This window comes from Armigeres subalbatus, chromosome 1 (genome assembly GCF_024139115.2).
Source record: "Armigeres subalbatus isolate Guangzhou_Male chromosome 1, GZ_Asu_2, whole genome shotgun sequence".
Classification (NCBI taxonomy): Eukaryota; Metazoa; Arthropoda; class Insecta; order Diptera; family Culicidae; genus Armigeres; species Armigeres subalbatus.
In genome coordinates, this window is record NC_085139.1 from 39,207,303 (window position 1) to 39,232,302 (window position 25,000).

Below are 25,000 nucleotides of genomic sequence, written 5' to 3' on the forward strand. Positions count from 1 at the left end.
AAATGAGCAAGAGTCAAAGTTTTTGTGAGGAGCAGATATTTGCATCAAAACTCACAACAATGAGCATCATCCAACCCGAGCTTGTGCATCGTAAAACAAGAGGGAGTTTGACGTTAATCTTTTTCTTGTGGTGCGTCACTCACTCTCACTCACACGTCTTCCACCCGACGCCACACTCGCTTGTGTTTTTGCTACGCTCTTCCTCACTCTGCTTGTTTGGCCTCTACTTCATTTACGCTTCCCCTCATCGTGAGGATGCGAACGCATCATTTTGCTGATGATGATTTTATTTAACACTAGCGAGTTTGAGGAGTTTTGTCAAACCTGCTTGGCAGAATGATATTTGGACGAAAATTTCATTTGGTCGAACACCGTTTGGCCGAATATTTAAAATTGGTTTCCTCATTAAGTGCTTAGTTAGCTTAGCTTTAGCTTAGTTTTAGTTTAGCTTTAGCTTAGCTTCAGCTTAGCTTTAGCTTAGCTTTAGCTTAGCTTTAGCTTAGCTTTAGCTTAGCTTTAGCTTAGCTTTAGCTTAGCTTTAGCTTAGCTTTAGCTTAGCTTTAGCTTAGCTTTAGCTTAGCTTTAGCTTAGCTTTAGCAGCTTAGCTTTAAACAGCTTTAGCTTAACTGACAACAGCTTTAGCTTAACTTTAACAAGCTTTAGCTTTAAGCAAGCTTTAGCTTAGCTTTAAACAGCTTAGCTTAGCTTTTAAAGCTTTAAGCAAGCAACAGCTTTAAGCAACAGCTGACAACTGAGCAAGCTTTAGGCTTAGCTTTAAGCAGCTTAGCTTTAAACAACACAACAGCTTTAACAGCTTTAGCTTAGCTGGCGAGCAGCTTTAAGCCCAGGCTTTAAGCAGCTGAAACTGAGCAGGCTGAGCAGGCTGAGCTGAGCTTAAGCGAGCAGCTGAGCAGGCTGAGCAGGAGCTGAGCCAGGCTTTGAGCTGAGGCTGAGCCAGGCTGAGCTGAGCAGGCTGAGCGGCAGGCTGAGCAGCTGAGCCAGGCTGAGCAGGCTTTAGGCAGGCTGAGGCAGGCAGGCTGAGTGAGCTGAGGGGCTGAGCAGGCTGAGCCAGGCTGAGGCGGGTTGAGGCAGGGCTGAGCCAGGCTGAGTGAGCTGACCCGGGGCTGAGGCAGGCTTTGAGGCGAGCTGAGCAGGCTGAGCGAGGCTGAGCTGGAGCCAGGCTGAGCAGGCTGAGCAGGCTGAGCTGGCTGAGCTGAGGCGGGCTGGGCTGACGGGCTGAGCGGGCTGAGCCAGGCTGGGCGGGCAGGCGGGCTGAGCTGGGGGCTGGGGGCTGAGCCCAGGCTGGGGCAGGCTGAGCTGAGGCCCAGGCTGGGCTGGGGCCAGGCTGGGGCTGGGCAGCTGGGGCTGAGCCAGGCTGGGCAGGGCTGGGGCTGAGCAGGCTGGGGCTGGAGGCTGGGCTGAGCAGGCTGGGGCTGGGGCTGGGGCAGGCTGAGCAGGCTGAGGCAGGCTGGGGCAGGCAGGCTGAGCAGGCTGAGGCAGGCAGGCAGGCAGGCTGAGCAGGCTGAGGCAGGCTGAGCAGGCTGAGCGAGGCAGGCAGGCTGAGCGGAGCTGAGCCCAGGCTGAGCTGGGCGGGCTGAGGCAGGCTGGGAGCCCAGGCTGAGCCAGGCTGGGGCGGGCAGGCTGAGCAGGAGCTGAGCAGGCTGAGGCAGGCTGAGCCCAGGCAGGGGCAGGCTGAGCCCAGGCTGAGCGGGCTGAGGCAGGCTGAGCGGGCTGAGGCAGGCTGAGCCCAGGCTGAGCGGGCAGGCTGGAGGCCAGGCTGGCAGGCAGGCTGAGCCCAGGCACGGGCTGAGCCAGGGGCTGAGGCACGGGCTGGGCCAGGCTGGGCGGGCTGAGGCTGGGGCAGGCTGGGGCGGGCTGGGCAGGCTGGAGCCCAGGGGCTGAGGCGGGGCTGGGCCAGGCTGAGCGGGCTGAGCAGGCTGGGGCTGGGCTGGGCTGAGCCAGGCTGGGGCAGCTGGGGCTGGGGCTGGGCAACTGACAGCTTTAGCTTAGGCTTTAACAACTAGCTTTAAGCAGCTTAGCTTTAACCTTAAGCAGCTTAGCTTAGCTTTAGCTTTAGCTTTAGCTTAGCTTTAAGCTTAGCTTTAACAACTTTAGCTTAGCTTTAGCTTAACAGCTTTAGCTTAGCTTTAGCTTAGCTTTAGCTTAGCTTAGCTTTAACAACTTTAGCTTTAACTTTAACTTTAGCTTAGCTTTAGCTTAGCTTTAGCTTTAGCTTTAGCTTTAGCTTAGCTTTAGCTTAGCTTTAGCTTAGCTTTAAGCTTAACTTTAGCTTAGCTTTAACAGCTTAGCTTTAAGCTTAGCTTTAGCTTTAGCTTAGCTTAACAGCTTTAGCTTTAACCAACTTTAAGCAAGCTTTAACAGCTTTAAGCTTAGCTTTAGCTTAGCTTTAGCTTAGCTTTAGCACAGCTTTAGCTTAGCTTTAGCTTAGCTTTAGCTTAGCTTTAGCTTAGCTTTAGCTTTACCCTAATTTCCGAAAGAATATCTGGAGGAACCTGTGGAAGAGATCTTGGAGGAATTCCCGCAGGAACTCCTGGATGAATATTGTGACCGTTAATTTTTGGTCACAATTAATTATTTGGTTGGAAGGCCAGTTAGTGGTTTAGCCCGAATCAAATTGTTATAAATGTTTTGAGTTGTCATAATTGTCTGAATATTCAATAAACATCTTTTTACACATTATTTATTTGGTTTGCTTCGTTCACTCCAACTTTAGTTTATTTATTTATTTATTTATTAATTAATTTATTTTTTCGTATTTATTTGTTTATTTATTCATTTAGTTTTTTTTTTGCTTGTTTTGTTTTGTTTGTTCAAATGACTTACTCGGTCAAACACCTTTCGGCCTTGTGGCTTTCGGTCAAATGGCCCTACCTGTTTTCTGGTCGAAAGCCATTCTAAGAAAAACCAATTACTCGCATGCCACTTGGTTTAATAACACTTCAGGCCGAAAGTCATCTAGCCAAATTCCATTACACCGAATTAAACGTCTGTCCGAAGAGGTAGGTTAGGTTAGGGAGGTTAAAAATGGTATGACCGAAAATGACATTCGCAGAAAGCGACAGAAAGGCACATTCGGCCAAACTTGTAATTTGACCAAGAAGTTGTTTGTCCTAACAGTTCATTTGGTTAAAAATGCCATTTGGCCCAAATGGTCGAAAAAGTTATTTGATCAAAAATGCCGTTTGGTAGAAATCGTCGTTTGGCAGAAATTGCTATTTGGCCCGATAATGTCCTTTCTGTAAAACAATCATTCCGGCCGAACGTAATTTTCAGCCAAATGACCTATTCGGCTAAACGGCTTTTTTTTTTGGAAAAATGACAAATTCAGCAGAACGACACTTTCGGCCCATCTCGGCCATATTACCCTTCCTGCCACACGACCATTTCAGCCAATTGAGCTATTTAGGCAACTGTTTTTTTTTCAGTCAAAGGAACTGTTCGACCAAATGACATTTTCGGCAAAATAATGTTAGCTCAAGCCGCATGGTTCGTTTGATCAAACGACACATTGGGCCAAACAACTTTCAGCCTTATCAACAAACAATTTTAGCTATATGTATATCGATTATGCACTTGGATTGGTAGCGAGGAATGATGTAGCTCTGAACAGGATAATGCTAAAGAAATGGGCAATAAACAGTAGTAAGATGAGACTGTTTGCTGGTGTTGCTATATCAGTTCTTGTCTAGATAATAATGAGCCTTTCAAAATTTTAAATAGTGTTGTCACATTTATCGCATTATTCATTCTTTTTAATCAGATTATTATTTTTTATCAAGAGGCTTTAAATTAATTTCTTCTTATTTGACCTTTTATTACAAAAACCACTGACACAGCTTGATTGTTACCCAAAAACCTAAAGAAAATCTCGGGCCGTTAATTTGAATATTCAATTACGGGACGTTTTCTACTCATTTTCCGTGCATTCTTCTTAAGCTCGTTTCTTTCCCAACCCTCACTGCCATACTGTTTTTTCAAAGCAAGGAAACCGACTCGTGGCTTTATGACTAATGGGATCATAATTTTCCAACCAGAACCGTTTTTCTTTCGCGGCTGATGGTTAACTTTGGATTTTCCTGAGCCTAATCTGCACCTAAATATGATTTTTCTCACGTCACTCGTCATTTACCGTCGTCACCCGTCGGTCTCTGCCACTGACCGATGCCGGTGCTTTGATTTCCTATTTGTGGCGGTGCGGTGGTCACTCGATTTTGGGCGGGTTGTGATTTACTAACCATCAACACAAATTAATGATCGTGTGTTGCGACAAAAAGTCGTTAGACTTGTAACCGCGGTACCGTGTCGTGGGGCAACCGGTAGTGGACGGATAATTTGATGGGTTTAGAAATTGATTTTTACAAGTGCTTTCGGGTGGATGTGGGTGGGGTTCTGTTTCTACGACGACGGATATAATTCAGTATGTTTTCATTGTCACTCAGGAACGAGCAAAAAGTTTACTTTTATGATAATTGCCTTTAGGTTCGTTTCCCTATACGGAAACTGCCATTCGCCACGGTCATTTTCCTGTTTTCCCAACGGTATCAACATGTGGGAAATAGTTGAATCAGACGACAAGGGATGATGATGGCAAATGGCAGTTGCATGCGCAATGCCAGTTAAGGGCGTTTTTCTCCTGATGGCTGTTTTTATAATAATAAACTTAGATGGGAGAACCTTGAAGTAGTTCAAGCGATGGTTATAACATTTAATCACGTGAAATTGTGGACCAATGTTATGATATTGTATAAGTCCGATTGAGCATCCAGTGCGTGTCGAACTATTCAATTGATATCCCATGGGACTAAAACCCTTAACAATACATTTGGATTTCCAGAGTTACAGATGTATGTTTTCTTAAGAAACCGCATAAGGCTTCAAGAAGTATTAGGAACTGTTGAAGCTTAATATTTCCACAGAAATTTGGCTCGCTTTCTAGCATAATTATTTTAAAAGCAAACTTCAATTTTTCCAACCACTACTTCCGAATGTTCACCAGAAAGTTCACCATAAGTTCTTTCGTTTCAAGTGAATGAAACCCATTGGTTGAATCGTAATTACCTAACTAGAGCTGGAAATTCGTTTACTGAATTTCAAATTCAATCAACTGATCCGTACATCACTGTAGCTACAGATGATAAATCCGTTTACCTCACGGTGAATACACTCCGACTTACCGACAGGAGCACTCGATTTGTTCACTTCATCAACATTCTCTATCATCATTCGTTCATTCGGAAGAAAACCAATAAGGTTGATCCCATCAACGTGGTCCCCTCAACCGGGTGGAGCTACCTCGACACCGTTCCGCCCTTCAGCAAGATATATTTCTTTAATTAATCGACAAAGTTTATATGAAATAAATCTATTTCCGCTCTTGTCTTCCGGTGTCACTTTGAGTACGTAGCAAAGTTTTCATCTTCTGCCTCGGGTAGACGACCGAGTTGCCTCACTAGACAGTATCGAAGAAACAAGACAAAGTATCGCTCTCGTGTGAACGAATCACACATGTAATAGAGAAGGCTCTGCCTCTCCAGCAGCATACGAACCGAATCTTTGTAGCCTCAGCAGCTTTGAGCTCGTGCTCATGCTGTACAAGTGGGGGAATTATAAGTGCACAAGAAGTTGCCAAGTTAATTGACTTTGTTCTGGAACCACACAGTGATGATGTATACTATGGTGGTGTGGTGGATGTTGGTTGTTTCCTGTTTACCGTTCCCCCAGTCCCTCTACAGAGCCGCACAAGTGGCATCCCGTAAGTCAAAAACCAAGTGGTCCTTTGAGACCAAGAGCAGGGATACGTGTATGAGTAATAGGGAAAAAAGTTGCACCCTTTCATCATATTTGGTTTCTACGGACAAAATAAGAATGCGGTGAATAACTTTTTCTACTTGAGTGGAGATTTCGGTGTGGCGCAACTCAGACTGTTTCCCGAACTGTGGATACATCTATAGCGTCTAGGTAAAGTAGAAGAAGTTTATGAGGGCCAACAACCGTTGTTACGACACCCTATTGAATCACGGCTTTTGTGATGGAGATTTTTTATTATCAAAAAGCAAAAAGGATTGAAAATATAAAAACTTTTCTAGTCATAGAAGGAACCAGGGTAATGAAATACGAAAAAAAATAATACATTGAAGAAAAATGTTTGCATATTACATTAAATTTAATAAAGTAACTGTACCAGAAAACAGAAATTTAAACTTTTGATGGGGAATTTCGTCGATGATACGGTTTGAGATTGAATGGCCCGCAATAATGGATACCGGTTATGAGCATCGCCCCGGCCCCGGCCCCATACCATTGGCTTTTCTTTTCTTGGCAATTTCTAAGAACGGAAGTCACAGCTCTTTTTCCTAAAATTGGCCAAAAATCCTGCTACATGACAGTTAGAGTGACGGTATGTCCTCCATGGTGGATCTGCTGATGAAAGATTTCGATCGCCATGCGTGAGGATGTGTGACAGTGGGAGAACTGCTGGATATGACTTTCAGACCCCTTGCTCGGAGAATCGGAAAAAAGTCCATCAACGCCATGCATGTTGGCTTCCTTAGCTTTGTTGCATGATCTCTTGCAACTACAGTATGTGCGTTCAGCTTCTAGCACAGCTAGTGAAAAATCATTGTACTGTGCTCAGTATTCTTCTCAAGTTGCTGCTAATATTTTCAGGCGTTGATCAAACTCATCCGCCATTCCTTGAATCCTTACTACTAACTCTGTCTTAATAACGGCTGCATGTGTCATTCTTTCAGCAGATATTCATTCGAGTACCACTCCGCAAAAGCTTCCCATGCAATCACGTAATTATCGTTGTTGATCGACTCGTTCAACTTAGCCGCTTCTCCTTTAAAAGCAGATTTCAGGTAATGAAATTTGGACAAATCGCTGAGTTCATGGGAATCATGAATCAGCGAAGCAAAAGTAGATTTGGAGCAAACCCATCTCTTGTAGTCTCCGTCAAACTCCGGCGACGATATTTGCTGCAGAGGAACCCCAGTATGCAATCCTTACACACTGTTTTTCCGCAATAAATTCTCCAGGTTTGGCCCGCCGCAGGAGGAGCTAGTTTCTTCAGAAAAGGTGACCGTATACTGAGATGTCGAAAAGGGACTAAAAATTGGATCGCATTTCTGAGTTTGTGCTCGTCAAAATACTATTCCCAATTCTCCAAGATTGAATAACCGTCTTGCCAAAAGGCCAACTACAATATTGCAAAGACATTATTAACAGTTGCTGTAGAAGCTCCTCCGTAGCTTCCCATATGCACGGTCAAGAATGTTCGACAAACATTGAATCCGCAACCAGGAAAATAGACAAGTTTGTGCAACATTTGACAGTGTGTAGAGCTGTTTGACGAACCAAGTTTGTCAACTCGGTTTGTAAACGACTCTACGAACGATCGTTAATTTGCCCAAATTGCTGGGGGTGGAGTCAGTGTTTGACAAACGCCCGTCGAATCCTCGTTTCACCTCTTCCACGATCGCTCAAACTCAACACTTCCGGTTGTCCTCGTCGGCCATGAACACGACCTCACCAACTTCTAAAACAGGCCGCTCGCTGTGCCACTTCATACGCCGATTGATATGGGGCAGATGTTCGACCAGCTATCGCTTCCACAGCCGTTCAGCTAGCACTTGCGACCTCTTGTGGCTGTTCCTCAAAGCCTCCGCTTCATCGCTGTTTGGAACATAGCTTTTCGTCTCGGACATCGGAAGGTCTCTCAGAAAGTGGTTTGACTGTTTCATGGGTCCTAAGGGACATAAGTCAATGGCTGAGAATTGATCACCGTCATTAGTCGTCTGAGTACACGCGACCGCACGCGTAAGGCAATCAAACTCATCAAATGCTTTAGCCAAGCAAGCCTTTGGCACAGCAGAGTTTCGCATTCTATACTAGTCCGTCCAGCCCGTTGTTGGGGGCATGGAGTGCGATCCTTTAATAAACAATGTGCACTCGCTTGACTGTGGATATATAACAGTAAAGCACATATGGAGATTGGACAAATCAAGCATCCGAAAGATATTCAATTTGCAAAAAAGAGAGCTAACCGCGGTGGAGGTTGGTACTCGGGTTCTGATGGCTTTTCCGCAAACGTGACCTTTAAGTGGTCTTGTTGTGTAGGGGTTATCACGCCTATCTAGAGAGTAGGAGGTTGAGGGTTCGAGTCCCTCCAAGACACGTGGATTCTTTTTCGCAAATTTCATATCAATTTGTCCATTTCGAAACATGTGCTGTGCATATGCACAGCCAAGATATTTAACAAAAAAATGGTTTTCGTAACACCTCCATCGCCTCCTTAAGCGACCGCACCAATCTCTCCCGTACGGCGCCGGAATGGGACGCTGAGGGTTGAAATTCCAACGTGTCCGGGAACTTCTCAACGCCTCCAAACAGTCAATTTCTATTTTCTCTACGATTTCCTTGTTTGCACCGACGAAATTCGTTCCGTTATCGGATCGTTATCCCGTTATCCAACGCTTCTTGGTGCGCCGTCCCACAACAAGACTTTCGGCCCTTGCCCGGCTCTTCTCGTAGAAAGGACCGAAGAATTCCACTTCTGTGTAGCTAAATGAACGGACGAACGGAATTGCCCGTTGCACTGGAACTGGTGCCATGCTCGGAACCATCGATTTACATTTGGCATTCTTTATTTATTTATTTATTCAGACTAAGGCCGAAGTGGTCTGTGCGGTATATCTTGCAGCAATCTCACCCAAGCTGCATTCTTCTCTTCCACTTCCACTAACTGCTCACATTCGCCGTCATACCAGTCATTTCTCTGATCCGGGGGTACCGTGCCAAGTGCAGCGGTTGCGGTGCTACCAATAGCGGGTCGAATATCTCTCCAGTTATCTTCAAGACACACTGCGCCTAGCTGCTCTTCCATTGGGAGTGACACTTCCAACTGCTGCGCGTATCCTTGGGTTAGTCTAGCCGCGCAATGTTTAGACGCGGCGTTCGACTTCGACGCGTGTTGTACACCATCGAGAGTTTTGAGTGCAGACATACTGCAACGAGGTAGTGGTCGGATTCAATAATCGCACTGCGGTAAGTGCGGACGTTCGTGATGTCGGAGAAGAATTTACCGTCGATTAGAACGTGGACGATTTGGTTTTCCGTTTCTTTGTTAGGTGATCTCCGTGTGGCCTTGTGGATATTTTTGCGGGAAAAGAAGGTGCTTCGGACTACCATTCCGCGGGAAGCTGCGAAGTTTATGCATCGTTAGCCGTTATCACTCGATACGGTGTGCAGACTATCCGGTCCGATGACCGGTCTATACATTTCCTCCCTTACTACCTGTGCGTTCATGTCGCCGATGACGATTTTGACGTCCCGCAGTGGTCATCCATCGTATGTCTGCTCCAGCTGTGCGTAGAACGCTTCTTTCTCGTCGTCGGGTCTCCCTTCGTGTGGGCAGTGCACGTTGATGATGCTATAGTTGAAGAAACGGCCTTTCATCCTCAGATTGCACATCCTTGCGTTTATTGACTGCCACCCAATCACACGTTGGGGCATCTTGCCCAGCACTATGAAGCCGGTTCCCAGCTCGTTGGTGGTGCCATAGCTTTGGTAGAAGGCAGCCGCTCGATGACCGTTTTTCCACACTTTCTGTCCTGTCCAGCAGATTTCCTGCAGCGCTACGACGTCGAAGTTGCGGGGATGTAATTCATCGTAGATTATCCTGTCGCAACCTGCGAAGCCTAGCGACTTGCAGTTCCATGTTCCAAGCTTCCAGTCGTGATCCTTATTCGTCGCCTAGGTCTTTGCCAATTATATCGAGTCACATTATTTCTTATATTGCTCGTAATTATTGGTTTTCCAGGCCTCCTGTCTGGTCGGTGGGCCGTCGTGTCAGGCCTGTTTTGTGTCCCACCTGACACCAGGACTTGGGCTTGTGCGCATTGAGCGGCACATGGTCGCTTTGGTGGGGCCTACTTGCGGATATATGCAGCTTGTTATAGGAATTTAACATGGCCCACTGTCAAACCCCACCACATCCTAGGCAAGCCCCACAACTCGCAGATGGCCTGAGAAGGGATCGTCAAGCCCTTGGACCTAGTTCCTGCTGCCCTATTTGATACGATTCACAATATTTTCTCCTTTGTTTACTTGATACAGCTCATGATTCATGCGTCTGCGCCACACACTATTTTCTAGTCTCCCTCTGAGTATTGTACGCAGCACTTTTCGCTTTAAAACCCCGAAAGCTCTCCGGTCCGCCTCTTTTAATGCCCATGCTACATGTCCATAAAGGGCCACTGGTAGAATCAGAGTTTTGTATAGAGCAAATTTCGTTTCCGTCTGCATGTTGCGGGACCTAAGCTGGTTACGTTATCCGTAAAAGGTCCGATTCGCAGCAGCAATACGTCTTTTCACTTCATGGGAAACGTCATTGTCGCATGTCACAAGGGTTCCAAGGTAAACCAGTGCTAATAAGTTTCACCGGAAAACCATGTTCGGACATTATCTGCTACAACTCATTTCTCTTCACTGAATCGTACGCTGCGTTGAAATCAATGAACAGATGGTGAGTCTGCAAGTTGCACTCCCGGAATTTATTAAGGATCATTCGCAGGCTAAACACCTGATCCGTCGTTGATCGGCTTTCACGAAAACCTGGCTGGTATTCGCCGACGCAGGACTCCTCAGTCTGTTAACCTTCCGCAAATCGCTTCAACTTTTATAACACGAGAACTAAAATTCGTTGACACTAAAAAAATGACACGTCGTGTTCTGCAGTCAACGCATCGGCATGACTCGTCCTCTTTCATCCATTGACCGTCGGACGAGCAGGACGTGGACACTTCGACAGCAGCACCATAAGCTGGTAGACTGGATTATTTTCCAGACTCCACAGAAACCAATATGTTGAGAAACTGTTTAGTTCAGAATTAAGCCATAAGGCGACGTTAGTGTATATGAGAGATCAGTTTAGTTCGATATTTCAGGATTTGTGGAATTTAGAAAATTGCCGTCTTCTACTAAATTGTTCGAGGACTGGAAACCAATATGTTGAAATATTGTGAAGTTTAAAATTCGTCCGTAGAGTAGTGGTAGTAAATGTGAGACCACCAGTTTGAATACAGATCCGGGGTTATGTGATATTAGAGAGTGGCCGTCTTCTTCACAGCTGTTCGAGGATAAAAACCATTATTCTGAAGAACTGTTTAGTTTGGATTATATCCGCTGGGTGGTGATATATGGATCTACCAGTTTTGTTAGATATCGCAGGATATGTCAGATTTGAAAGTGCAGTCATTTACAGTTATTTGGGATTTGAAAACCAATGTGTTCAGAAAAGTGTGCTTCCCGAGCAAAGCTTGAGAGCAAATCGATAACTTGTTTTGATGTTGTGAAATTGCCGAATATGATTACTTAATTTGATATCTTTTTGGTCGTTTTAATGGATAAAATAACAAAATGTACAGCAGAAAAATCTTACTGTGACATCAAATTGAAAACTATTCCTGCTATCGAAGAGAGCAAATCGAAAACTTATTCTGATATTGGTTTCGATAACAAAATAAGTACTCACTTTGATGTCAAATCATACAATTTAGAAATCTACAGCAAAATGAGATCAAAATATGTAATCAATCATGATGATTCATATTTGAAAACGAATTATGATTTTAATTTGCTGTCACAATCAAAATATGTTTTCTACATTCTCTCATTATGTTTTCAGACTTTGCGCAGGTTGATAGTCATATAACTACCGTTTCTGCCTCATACACAGGAGGCTTTGGGTTCGATCTCAGGCCCATTCCATTCGCCTACTTTGTATCTTATTGTATATTTCTCATGTTACAGTAATCGCTAGAACAGGAAATGGATTTCCGTAGCGTTTCCATTTCAATCCTGTACCTTCAACTTGACTAGTCTTACAGTAACTGTTAGAATGGGAAATGCAGGAAAAACTTGTTTCTTACATCCCAATAGAATTCCGTATTTTGCGTTCCTATCACAAGGTTTTTTTGGCTGAAATAGTTTATTTGGCTATATAAGACCTTTAACAACATTCAATGTTTGTTGGGATTGGCCACTCGTTATTATTATAAAAACAACATGATTCACATAGATTTACAGTATATCGAGTTTATTTATAATCAAAATAAACTTAACAAAGAAATAAAATAAAAACAGTACATCGAGTAAGGCAAAGTGCCCTGTAAGTACCTCAACTAGGTATGGTACCTCATTGAGGGATTTTCAGGAATTCAGATGGCTATTACAAACACATCATACTTGACTCGAATATCTTAACTTAGGCAAGGTATTGAATTGGTATTCAATGTCTCTCGAATACCGGATGTGGTTATTATCATCAATGACTACTATTTAAGTATTATTATGATAGAATTTATCATTCATTGGTTTGCGTAGTACATATATTTTTGGGCCATTATACCTTTGGCGAAGGTGGAAAACTCTATACAATATTTTATGGTAAAGATTAATTTCCTGGTCATTATCAGAAATGGTTTAGAAGAAAATCGTTAGTCCAGGACGAACTGTACAAAACGACCTTTCACGGACGCTCCAGATTTGCGGAAAGGCCGTCTGTAGCCACCTGCGGTCGTTGCAGAGTAAGAACTGTGAATTGACACCAATACCACCATCAAAAATGTCTTAGAAAAAATTGCACTACTCTAGGCCGGACCATCCAAAATGACCATTTTACGGATGTTCTGAATTATTCGGAAAGCCGTCTGGTGACTACCTGCAGTCATAGCTGATTAAGACTTTGAAATATCTCCAAGATCACCGTCAGAAATGGTTTAGAAAAAAATGGCACTGCTCTAGGAAAAACTTTCGAAAATTACCATTTCTACGGCCCTTCCGGACTATCCCAAGGGCCATCTGGTGGTAACTTGCGGTCATAGCAGAGTAATAACTGTGCATTTCCTCCAAAATCACCGTCAGAAATGGTTTAGAACGAAATTCACAAAATTACAATTTTTACGGATGTTCCGGATTCTCCGGAAGGCCGCCTGGTGACCACTGCGGTCGTAGCAGAGTAGGAGCTGTGTACAGGGGTTAGACAAAAAAGTTGAGATAGGTAAAATTATGTCGAAATTCAAATCATCATAACTTTGCGTAGAATGATCCGATTTTGATAAAATCAGGACCATCAGAACCGGACGCTTTTCTAGTATACTGCCCTCCTGCAAAACCTAAGATTGGCCATTGGTTACCGTAGATGTTCCGGGTTTTCTGAAGGTATGTTCAAGATGCATTTTTTCCACTGTCTGGCATTTTATGTGACGTTTACTTTCATCATGTTTTATGTTTTCTCCAAAAACTAGAACTAATATGCCGGTCAATGGTGGCTGTAGATCCATCAAAACTACGCAGGTATATGGCCATTTCCGTAAAAACGGTTCCGGGAACATAATGAAATGATAACAGATCAGAATAATGCAAATATGGATATCTATCTTCATGGCTATGCGAGACGATGATTACAGAAACATTTCCAGAATGATAGTGTCCACTGCCACCCTTATAGCAGGTTTCAAGGGTCTTCCAGGAGGGGCCGGTTTTGGCACCGTCTGGAACTATGCGTATATGGGTTTCAAAATTCATGTTTTCCCAAGCCGATGAATACAGGATCTCTATTAAAGATACATTATGGTGACTGTAAGACTCTCTGGTCAATTTGTAACAGGTTCCGGGTGTTCTGCGAAAGTGACATTTGTTCAAGGTGTATGGCCAATCCCGTACCGATTTTACGAAAATGGCCATATCTTTGCGTATACCAAACGAATTTTCGATCTGCAGCCAGCATTGGTCAGCATATTAGTTCTAGTTTCCAGGGAGAGTGTAAAACATGATGGCAGTTAACGTCAGATAAAACGACAAGCAGAAGAAAAAATGCATTTTTAACATAGCCTCGGAAAACCCGGAACATCCCCGGTGGCCAAGGGCCAATCTGAGGTTTTGCATGGGGACAGTATACTAGAAGAGTTTCCGCGTCCGAAGGTTCCGGTTTCATCGAAATCGGATCATTCTACGCAAAGTTATGCTGATTTGAACTTCGACAAAATTTTGCCTATCTCAACCTTTTTGTCTAACCCCTGTATATCAGGAATCACCGAATATCACCGTCAGAATTGCTTTACAAAAAATTGCGCTGCTCTAGGAAAAACTTTTCAAAATTACCATTTCTACGGACGTTCCGGATTATCCGAAAAGCCGTCTGGTGGCAACCTACGGGGGCGATTCAAATATGACGTCCACTACTTTTTGAGATTTCTAGACCCCCCTCCCCCCTCTGTCACGCTTTTTTGTATACCTAGTATGTGTACTGTCACAAAATCTTAGACCCCTCCCCCCTAAAACCTGTGACATCATTGTTGAACGACCCCACGGCCATAGATGAGTGAGAGCTGCGAATTAACTCCAAGGTTATTGTCAGAAATGGTTTAGAAAAAAATGCGCTGCTCTACGACAAACTTTTCAAAATGATAATTTTTACGAACTTTCCGGATTATAAGGAAAACCGTCTGGTGACCACCTACAGTTATAGCAGAGTAAGAACTGTGGAATATCTCCAAAATCACCATCAGAAATGGTTTAGAAAAAAATGCGCTGCTTTAGGACGAACTTCACAAAATTACCATTTTTACGGACGTTCCGGATTTTCCGGAAGGACGCCTGGTGGCCACCTGCGGTCATAGCATTGTGAGGAATGTGTTGTAGCGCAAACATCCTCATCAGAAATGGTTTAGAAAAAAAATGCGCTGCTCTCGGACGAACTTTCCAGAATGACCATTTTTTACAGACATTCCGGATTATCCGGAAGGCCGCCTGATGGCCACCTACGGTCGTACGTGAATGAGAACTGCGAATATACTCCAAGGTTATTATCAGAAATGATACAGAAAAAATCGCGTTACTTTAGGATGAATTGTTAATGAAATAAATAAATAATTCATTACTGGTCACTTTTCCCTGTGTACCTGAGCCTTTTATTCAGCTATAGTTACCCGAGCTTTCTATCGAATCACTTTTATTATCTTTTCAATTGATAAAGAACTAATTTTTTGAGGAATACATGGTGATTTGGTGCAAATTGGTCAACTGACTAAAAAGATATCTCACTTTAACTCACTGTGTTGTACTTTTTACAACGATGCGATTCCTTGAAGGTTAAATAGAATACGCGACAGGATTTTGTACGCCGAGTTCAGATGGGTGATCCCTCTGTAATTGACACACTCTAGTATGTGTCCTTTCTTATAGATTGGACATATGAGGCCATCCAACCAGGCACAGGCAGTTCTTCATCCTCCCATATTTTCTGGATAATGTGGTGGATTGATTGATGCAGCTGCTCAATTCCGTGTTTGAGAAGCTCGACCGGGATCTCGTCCTTCCCAGCAGCTTTACTGTTTTACAGCTTGTTTAGAGCCTTCTTAACCTCGTCCAGCATTGGTGGTTCCACAGCTTGACCGTCGCCGACTATATGTTCATCCTGCTTCTTAATACACCTTCATTTTCACCATTCAACAAATCTTCGAAGTGCTTCTTCCACCTGGCTGCCACCATAGTCTTGTCTGTCAGCAAATTCCCCTCTCGGTCATTGCACATGGCGGGCACTGGCGCAGTCTTATGCCGCGGGCCATTGAAAGTTGTGTAGAACTTCCGCATATCGTTTCTATCCATGTTCTCCTGCGCTTCAGCTATCACATTCTCTTCGTGTTGCCTTTTTTCTGCGGTGGATTCGTTTCTCTTCTAACCTCTTCTGCTCTCTGTTGGAACAGGTACGAGCAACTAGCATTCGACTACTAGCAACACGCTAACTTTCACCTATTCAGTGACTGCGAAAAATTGTCTTTCCCTTCTTTTTTCTTCCCACGGAAATTTTACTCAATTTCCGTCAAAAGCAGAATTACTCATAGTTTTGAGTTGTTCCGCTTTTAACGAAAATTGAGTAAAATTTTCATGGGAAGAAAAGAGAGGGCAATACAATTTTACTCAGTCACTGAGTAGGTGAAAGTTAGCGTGAACATTGTTCTCGTTCGTCACTGTCTGGCACTCCTCATCAAACCAACCATTTCATTGGCGTCGCTGTTCAGTGCCCAACACTTCCTGCGCTGTTGTAGTCTCATCTTCGTGAATATTTTGTTGACGTCACCAGATCCGGTGGCATCTCCTATCCGCTGGTCCAGCGTCTGGTGGTATTGTTCAGCAACTCCTTTAACTTAACTCCTTAACTCCTTTAACTGACAAGCGTTGGATATTAAAACGCATCGTTCTGTTGTTTCGTAAATTGGTGACGCTGGAAAGATGCGCTCGAATTTTTGCAACTACAAGATAGTGATCCGAGTCGTTGTTCGGACCTTTGAAGGACCTTACATCTATAACATCCGAGAAATGTCGTCCGTCGACCAGCACGTGGTCTATCTCTGAGCAAGTGTCTCCACTCGGATATTGCCAGGTGTGGTTGCGGATATTCTTACTTGCGAAGATAGGTACTGCTTATTGCCATCCCTCTAGAAGCAGCAAAGGTTACAAGTCGCAGACCATTATCGTTAGTAGCGGCGCTAGCAAAACTTGCACTGGAACACTCAGTTGGGCAACACAATAACTTTTCTCAGTCGTTAATACGATGTAAAATTGCCACCATTTTCAAAAAAAAAAAATACGTTTTTCGAAAACATATTTCACTGGTCAAACGCCACAGTGCAGGCGAACGATATGCCCTTACCAACTGGACGCAAGCGCGGCGAGCCTGCAGCAGTTGCTTCCAAATCCAATTGATATGTAAACTATTGAAATGTATTTCAAACCTGCTTAAATGTACTTATGTTGGTTTTTTTAATGTCAAGCACAAATATTTGTAACCTTTTTACTATGCGATTGATAAAATACTAATAAAGGGCTAGGAAATGTCTTTGGTTAAGGTGAGGCGTATTGCCCAGACACTCATTGAAATCCACGACTTTTCTCAAAAGCTTTATTACGTGTTCTCTGTAATATTTCTATATGACTACTCACAGGCAATGCATTGATTAAACAATGTGGCAATGTGATTAAACGGGTGAATATTGACGTCGGAGAGCATGTGATTGCTTCGAAGTGGTCACTAAAGCACCTGGGAGTGATGATTTATGACAGGTTGAACTTCAATAGCCAAAGTCAATGCCAAAGCCAATGAACGCTATAGCGAGGATCATGCCAAACGTGGTCGGTCCAAGAAGCAGCATGAGCCGTCTGCTAGCTAGCGTCTTGTCATCAATACTTCGGGGGAATGCACTGCAATCCAAGCGGAGCAGTGAAGTGCTGAAAAGTGTATTCCGGCGCGTACGCAAGAAATATTGTGAGAATCCGTTCGATGGGGAGGGGGACAGCAGAAATGGGACAGCACGGATAATAGTGTTTGTCACTTTGGACAGCTCTCCACCAAAAGCGACTCACACGTCGAATGCATTAAACTGAACCATTACATCGTTTGGTTATTTCTTGTAAGTACAAAAGAATAAGGATTGATTGCTTCTAGTCATCAGAAACAGGACTGTATTCCGCTGGCAGAGGGAGGTCTTTGTGGAAAAAAGGCCATGTAGCAATGAGAAGAATAATACCTTTGGTGCTTTTTCTTCCGTGAATCACAAAACCGTATTAGCGATTAACCTACCACTTCCTGTACATAATGTGGGCGGAAAATCGTTTTTCCAATCACTTTGTTAAACTGCTGGAATGAATTGCTTTCACGTATTACTTAACGATTGGAAAAACATCGGAACTATGTGGCATTCCTACCTCAGTTATTATGGAGAAAGAGAAGTCATGTCCATAGCCCATAGGTAACGTATGAGCCATCCAAAACATCGCTTACTTTTTCTGATCTTCCGATATAATAGCACAAAAGTGTTCAAGCTTCCTGCTTGAAAACTTTTCAACTCCTTTCCAAGTTCCTATAAGATTAGATACCTCAAGCATACGCCATTCGCCGTTGAGTTATCCGATTAGTGGCAGAGTACAATGGCTCTCACATCATCCATGCAATCACGGACAGTAAACCCTTTATTATTAATAATAATTATCTCAAGCCATGTGCCTGCCAGCTTGTGCTTTTCTAGCCGATTACAAGCAACATCATCCTATTTGCACCTTGTTGATGTGATGATGTTACACAGGTTGCCCATCATGGTGCGCTTGCACAAACGCACAACTAGACCGTATTCAGAAACCAAACGTGCAAATCTTTAGGGAGCTATTTATTTGATGCGTACTGCATCCAGCCGATCCAACTGCGAAAGCTTTTCGGTTCCGAGAATCCTGCGCCCGATACAGTTGGGCAAAGCGTTGGATCTGCTGCCGGCTGATTGTTTATTTTCCGTAATGTAAATTTAATTGCGTTCGCCGAGCGTGTGCAGTGCACCATTAGCCTGCCGGCTGCCGACTAGCGGTAACATATCCGAGAATCCTGTTTCATAGTGGACGGCTGAGGAACAACTTTTGCTGTAATATGTCTAATGTTGCTATAACAAGTAAATGTGAAATTTTGTGGTGTTGGGAAATTCTTTAACTTGATTGTGAATTACTTTCTCTTTTGAATTGGGTTCGGCTGAATTTTTATTCTTGGATGCATACAACATCGGCGAAACATTTTTCAGATTTTGACTTGCTTCAGTTATCCAAGGAGCTACTGTGCTGTCGTGTGGGTGTTGTTCGTTTGATGCTATTGACCAGACTCGTAATAATATTTGCACATAGTATAGTGCAGGTAATGTGCACCGCCATCAGATCTCGACGCACTCGCATGGTAGTTAGTGCGCTGTCAACAGCCAGCGCAGCACCGACAATGGCAATGTGTGTGCACGTGGATTTTGTCCGTTGAATAGGTGTCCCATGCCAGTGGCTATTGCGTGTGGTGGCAGTAATCACTTAACGAGCATCACAACACCAGATGTGCGATGGGTTTATGCAGGTGTGTGATTTTTGTTTAGCTTGGGTGGGGCTTTGAGGTAGCCGCTTACATTACTTTATTAATCATAATCATTAATTTGAAACTTTGATATATCCACACAATGATACTATTGATTTATCAAAAATGGAAAAGCGTAAGTGCGAATAAAAATAGAAATAATTGTCAAGAAATTTAAACTATTTTTCGCATTTCTGTGGTATTACACCCTCACATGGGTGCATTGCACCTTTGAGTTCATAATGCACTTCCACAGTTTTAAACCGTGAGCTTTCTGAGCCACGTTACCATTTCCACATTCGTATATCGTGAGGCATGGAAACTCAACTCGAAAATTTGCTAGACCGGTCGGAATTTTATGAACATGTTGATTTTTGTGAGTTGAAGCCACAAAGAGAGCCGAATCCCGAGAAATTTACTTCGATATCCCGAAAATCCTGAGATTTCCGAACATCCGCCCGTGTCTGATCACTGACACTGGTTATTAAGGATGGTTCTCCTTAAGCAGTTCCAGCGGGAACAACAGCAGACAATAGCTCGACAATAAATTATTCCATTAACTCTAGCTTTGAGAAAGACTGTTTGAGGAGCACTCCTCGACAAGAACAAGGCACAGTTCCAACTTCTCAGCGACTTCTCAGCGACCCAGCATTATAACAGAGCAAGTTCTGCCACATTGCCCTTCATCTTTGTGATTACAGTAGGATAATAGTTTGTGGTTTACAAATCACAATACGCGTTTCGAAGACCGTCGGAAAATGGTTTGTGATTTGCTAAATCACAATACGCGTCTCGAAGACCGTCGGAAGATGGTTTGTGGTTTGCAAAATCACAATACGCGTCTCGAAGACTGTCGGAAAATGGTTTGTGGTTTGCTAAATCACAAGACCTGTCTCGAAAACCGGTGGAAAATGGACGGTGATTTAGAAAACTATAAAGGGTGTCTAAAAGGTGGCCGAAAACTGTATTGCAGTTTGTGTACAAGGCGCGTATGGAAGATCAACGAAAAATGATTTACGATCTAGAAACTCGGTGGCGTTAGTGTACATGAGACTACTATTTGAACTATGATTTACCGAAATCTGAGAGAAATGGAGAAATATTCTATGCTGCACTGTTCGAAACTGTTCGAAAACCCAAATATATTATCTAGAAAGGATTGACTGATTAGCCATAGCGGGATTACCTGTAGGATCAAATATCTTGGAATTTGCCAAGTTAATAAGTTTACCGGATTTCATAAAGCTATTCGGAAGTTCGAATTTATTTTGCGTAAGATTAGTTTGGAGTTATTGGCTAGCAGTACTAGTTTACACGTCTCTCATTTGGGTAAATATCTCAGATGTTGCGGAATTTAAGATAAATGTCCTTTGCAAGGCGTTGGCTCGGAAGGTCAACATCAATATGCTGAAGTTCAGATTGATGGTGTACTATACGCGGAAGTAAAAACTGGATTAAATGTACGGATTTGGATTGGATTTCGAATGGATTTGAATTGGATTGGATTTGGATGTGACTGGATTGAATATGTATTGGATTAGGATTAGGATTGGAATTGGTTTGGATTTGGATTGGATTTGGATTTGGATTGCATTTAAATTCGATTTGGATGGGATTTGGATTGGATTTTGATTGGATACACATTGAATTTCGATTGGCATAGATTTTCTTATCGTTATTAGGTTGTTCTTAAATCTTTATTAATGAAGTTCAACACCGCTTTGTTTTGGATTGCATTTGGGTAAGATTTGGAATGTTTTTGGAAGAAATTGAAAGTTCAATGTATTTGCTAAAATCTCGGATAACAAAAGAAGGCCATTGGCTTCGTAAATTTGTTGTTCTCTAATCATATATTCATTACTTAGATCCTCGTGTTAAAGCTTGTATAGATTTGTGACACGGAATAGCAACGAAAATATGAATCACGTTTTATCTTTCGCGACCCACAGTTTGGGAACCCACGTTCTAAATCATTGTTCTGGTATTAAAACCATGACGTTGAGTCATGTTTATTTTGGTGTGCAGTTTTCAATGGAGTTAACCGGTTGCTCAAATGCAACAGATGCTCACCTTCATCTACTTCAAATAACCCAGGAGGAAAACAAGCATTGCGTGCTATTCTAGAAGATTTTTTTTTTGCGTTTTTAATGAGAGAAGAAGGGGAATGTGGGGTTTGAGATTCTCACCTCGGCGTGTCAATCGGCGAGCAGCAAGCCATGATTCTGCCTCTTCCGGTCAGATCTCCGCAGCGTACACCACACGCATCCACGGAGAGTCGCTGTCATAATTTCGTTCCGGTCACTTAGGGCCTCACAGTACGGTCACGTCAGAAGCCAAACTGTTCCTCGAGAAAGATGCTGTGGTTAGCGGCAGATTCAAGTAGCTGGCGATCAATAGCTTTTTCAAACAGCTTGGATAACCCTGAGTAAAGATAACCCTGAGCTGATGGAACGAGAACTTTTGGAAAAGGAAGGATCCTTTCCCGGCCTCTGGATGGGAATGGCTTTGGGTTGACATACAGGACGATGAAAAGTAAATGACATGAATACACTGATTGAAGGTCAGCGAAAGGTGTTTGAAAAACGGAACACTCGCCTATAATATTTGTAACAATAGACAATAGTAGGCATGGGGGAAATGGAATGATGAAGTTTGTGATATACATTAGTATGCAAATCTCAAAGATTTTCAAAGATGGGATCAAAGGTGAAATGGGCCGAGGCTTGGATTTTAATCTTAAGTATTTTTTCAGAACGGCCTAGCACAGTCTGGGAGAGCGCGTTCTTATTGGAGAAATCACTATTTCCGAGGTCTACCATTCTGGCCTGGATCATTTTTATCATGCCCACTTCCGCCACCGCCAGTGATTCGATATGAGCTCCTGGCGGGTGACGGACTGCAAGATGTGTTCGTGTATGTTTATATTGATCAGGTTGATTGATACATGGACTCAGGACCGACTTATTCGGGAGGAGAAATCCGGACTTGGGATCGTGTAGTGACCTTCCTCCATGTTGCTCCAGATGGTGCAAAGGGCGGCCAATGATCCTTGGCCGGCTTTGGCTTTAGTTGGGCAGTATGTCGCGATGAGCGAGATTGTACCAATAGAAGTGGTAATATCGACACCGGTGGCCTCGATGGCACTCAGCTGGAAGCTTGGCAGCATGGAACAGTTGATGTTGTAGCGAAGAGTGATGGCCAAACAATTTCCCCTAGTCGGCTGGTCGAGTCGCACGATACGAAAGTCTGGATTGTTGACCTTTACCTCCGGTTGCGTTTCGGTGATGAACGTCACGTCTATTTCCTTCTCCTCAAGGACGCCCTTCAGAACGATTGTTTTGATTTTGAGAGTGTAGCGTAGCAAGCAGTTACTTTCAATAAAGAACATAGAGTGTCCACCTGTCGGGTTTTGAAATCATGCAGCCGACTGGCGAGTTGCGAACAGATCTGTAGCAGTTGCCCCGGGGTGTAGGGGGAAGCAGATTCTCCCGGTAGAACTATTTCGTTCTCCAGTTGTCGATGGAATTCAGGAGGTGGAACCAGGGGTCATTCGCTAGTAGATGGAGCAGGTCGTACTGGGGCTTGAACCGATGCAGCTGCCGCTGCCAGTCACATGTGCATTTGTAATATTTCGAGTATTGGATACGCTTGACGTGGAGCCGGGTGCGGTGGTCGGATAGTTCACTTCGTTGAGTGCTGGAACACGGTTCATCTTCAGTAGAGTATTTATGGAAATCATGTTCATGGTTTCCAACATCTCCGTATGCATTGGAATGCTCTTGGTGGTGGCCCGATGTTTGTCGTTGCAGATGGCGCACTTGGGATCGGCCACTTCCATTTTATTGCAGTGCTCCGCTGAGTGCGGGTTCATATGTCGCGCGCAAATGAACTGCGCCAATAAATGGGTGATTGAATGCACTGAACTGAAGCGGAGGAAGTAGAAAAAACGATGAGAAGAGTGACCGTTGTGTCGTGGAGAGGCAAAGGCAGTTGAGCTTGACGAGTCACAAAATTTGGACGTTAGATTGAGTGAGTAAAGCGATCAGATAATTTAACCACGAGGGATCAAGTTCTCGATCCTGTGATGGTCAACAACAAGCGGTGTTTTGTAGATGCTCTGACTAGTTAACAGGGTATTCCACCGTAGTTAGTGCCAAATAATCGCGTGGAAGCCGGTGGCTACAGTCCGACAGGGATCCCGTTCCAGGGGACAAGTATCTCCCTTTTTGGCCCATCGTTTCGTTTTGGATCTACACGGACCCGGAAGAACACCAGTGTTGTGTGCATTTTCCAACCATTTTGGTCAGCACCCGTCTCCAGAAAACCCGCTAAGCAACTCCCCAACGCCAAACCACGTGTCACACCAGTCCTTGGCCTAGGGGACAAACAGGGCCAGTGGGATCAGCCACCTCACAACAAGCAGGCCGTTCGCACCTTCCACGTGCCCGTTGAACTGACAGTGTGGTCCGACACCATCATTTCGCTTCGTCAGCACCGTTTAACGGTCGTCTTGCCATCTAATCGAGCCACCGTCCGCACCACCTCAAGCCACCCTCGAAGCCATCGTTCGCCGCCACGTGTCGACAGCAGAACCTCCAAACCGTCTGCGAGACCGCCTCCCACGGCCACCTACCCGCCACCGTTTCATCACCGTAATCCGCCAAACGACCATTGAAGCCGCCTATCACCGCCATCACCACCACCATCTTCAATTCCGCCGTCGTCGCTGCCGCCATCCGACCTTCTGAACCGCAGCACAGTGAATTGTACTTGCCACTACGGAAGTGTGACCCTAGGACAAATAAAAGTATTGGGTTGATCGTAATAAAAAAACTTCAAAGATAGGTTTCCGCATTCCGAAAGCTTCCCCAGCGTTAATACCCCCTGAGACCCGGAGCTAAAAGAGGTCTTGCGTACCCTCCCCGGGGGCTGCCGTTGGCTCTAGACCAGCAGCCTGGGGTTTGATGCCGATTTCCCTCTGAAATCGAGCCCAGCGGTGCCGGGGTCAAAAAGAAGTCTTTATTATTATTATTATTATTATTATTTATTTATTCAGTCTAAGGCCGAAGTGGCCTGTGCGGTATATAAAAGTCTTCTCCATTCGGCTCGGTCCATGGCTACACGTCACCAACCACGCAGTCTACGGAGGGTCCGCAAGTCATCTTCCACCTGATCGATCCACCTTGCCCGCTGCGCACCTCGCCTTCTTGTGCCCGTCGGATCGTTGGCGAGAACCATTTTCACCGGGTTTCTGTCCGACATTCTGGCTACGTGCCCGGCCCACCGCAGTCGTCCGATTTTCGCGGTGTGAACGAAGGATGGTTCTCCCAACAGCTGATGCAACTCGTGGTTCATTCGCCTCCTCCACGTACCGTCTGCCATGTGCACCCCACCATAGATGGTACGCAGCACTTTCCTTTCGAAAACTCCAAGTGCGCGTTGGTCCTCCACGAGCACCGTTCAGGCCTCGTGTCCGTAGAGGACTACCGGTCTAATGAGCGTTTTGTAGATTGTCAGTTTTGTACGGCGGCGAACTCTATTCGATCGGAGCGTCTTGCGGAGTCCAAAGTACGTACGATTTCCAGCCACTATGCGTCTCCGAATTTCTCTGCTGGTATCATTTTCGGCAGTCACCAGTAAGCCCAAGTACACAAATACTTCTACCACCTCGATTTCGTCACCACCGATGCAAACTCGCGGTGGGTGGCTCACATTGTCTTCTCTTGAGCCTCTTCCTATCATGTATTTCGTCTTCGACGTGTTGATGACTAGTCCGATCCGCTTGGCTTCCCTCTTCAGTCTGATGTAGGCTTTCTCCATCTTCTCAAAGTTACGTGCCATAATATCTATGTCGTCGGCGAAGCCAAATAGCTGGACGGACTATTGAAAATCGTACCACTCGTGTTGATCCCTGCTCTTCGTATTACCCCTTCCAAAGCGATGTTGAATAGCAGACACGAAAGACCATCACCTTGCCGTAACCCTCTGCGGGTTTCGAAGGGACTCGAGAATGCCCCTGAAACTCGAACTACGCACATCACCCGA

General features: G+C 44.4%; 1 protein-coding gene across 1 annotated transcript; it reads right to left on the reverse strand.

The window, feature by feature from the left end:
* Window positions 1–838: 838 nt before the first annotated feature.
* LOC134206103 (uncharacterized) lies at window positions 839–22,343 on the reverse strand. Its single transcript, XM_062681799.1, has 5 exons — window positions 22,221–22,343; window positions 21,917–22,103; window positions 21,721–21,851; window positions 1,534–1,984; window positions 839–1,449 (listed from the first exon to the last, which is right to left on the reverse strand). Exons 1-5 carry the CDS (start codon window positions 22,341–22,343, stop codon window positions 839–841), a joined length of 1,503 nt encoding a protein of 500 aa, XP_062537783.1.
* Between the last annotated feature and the right edge of the window lie 2,657 nt (window positions 22,344–25,000).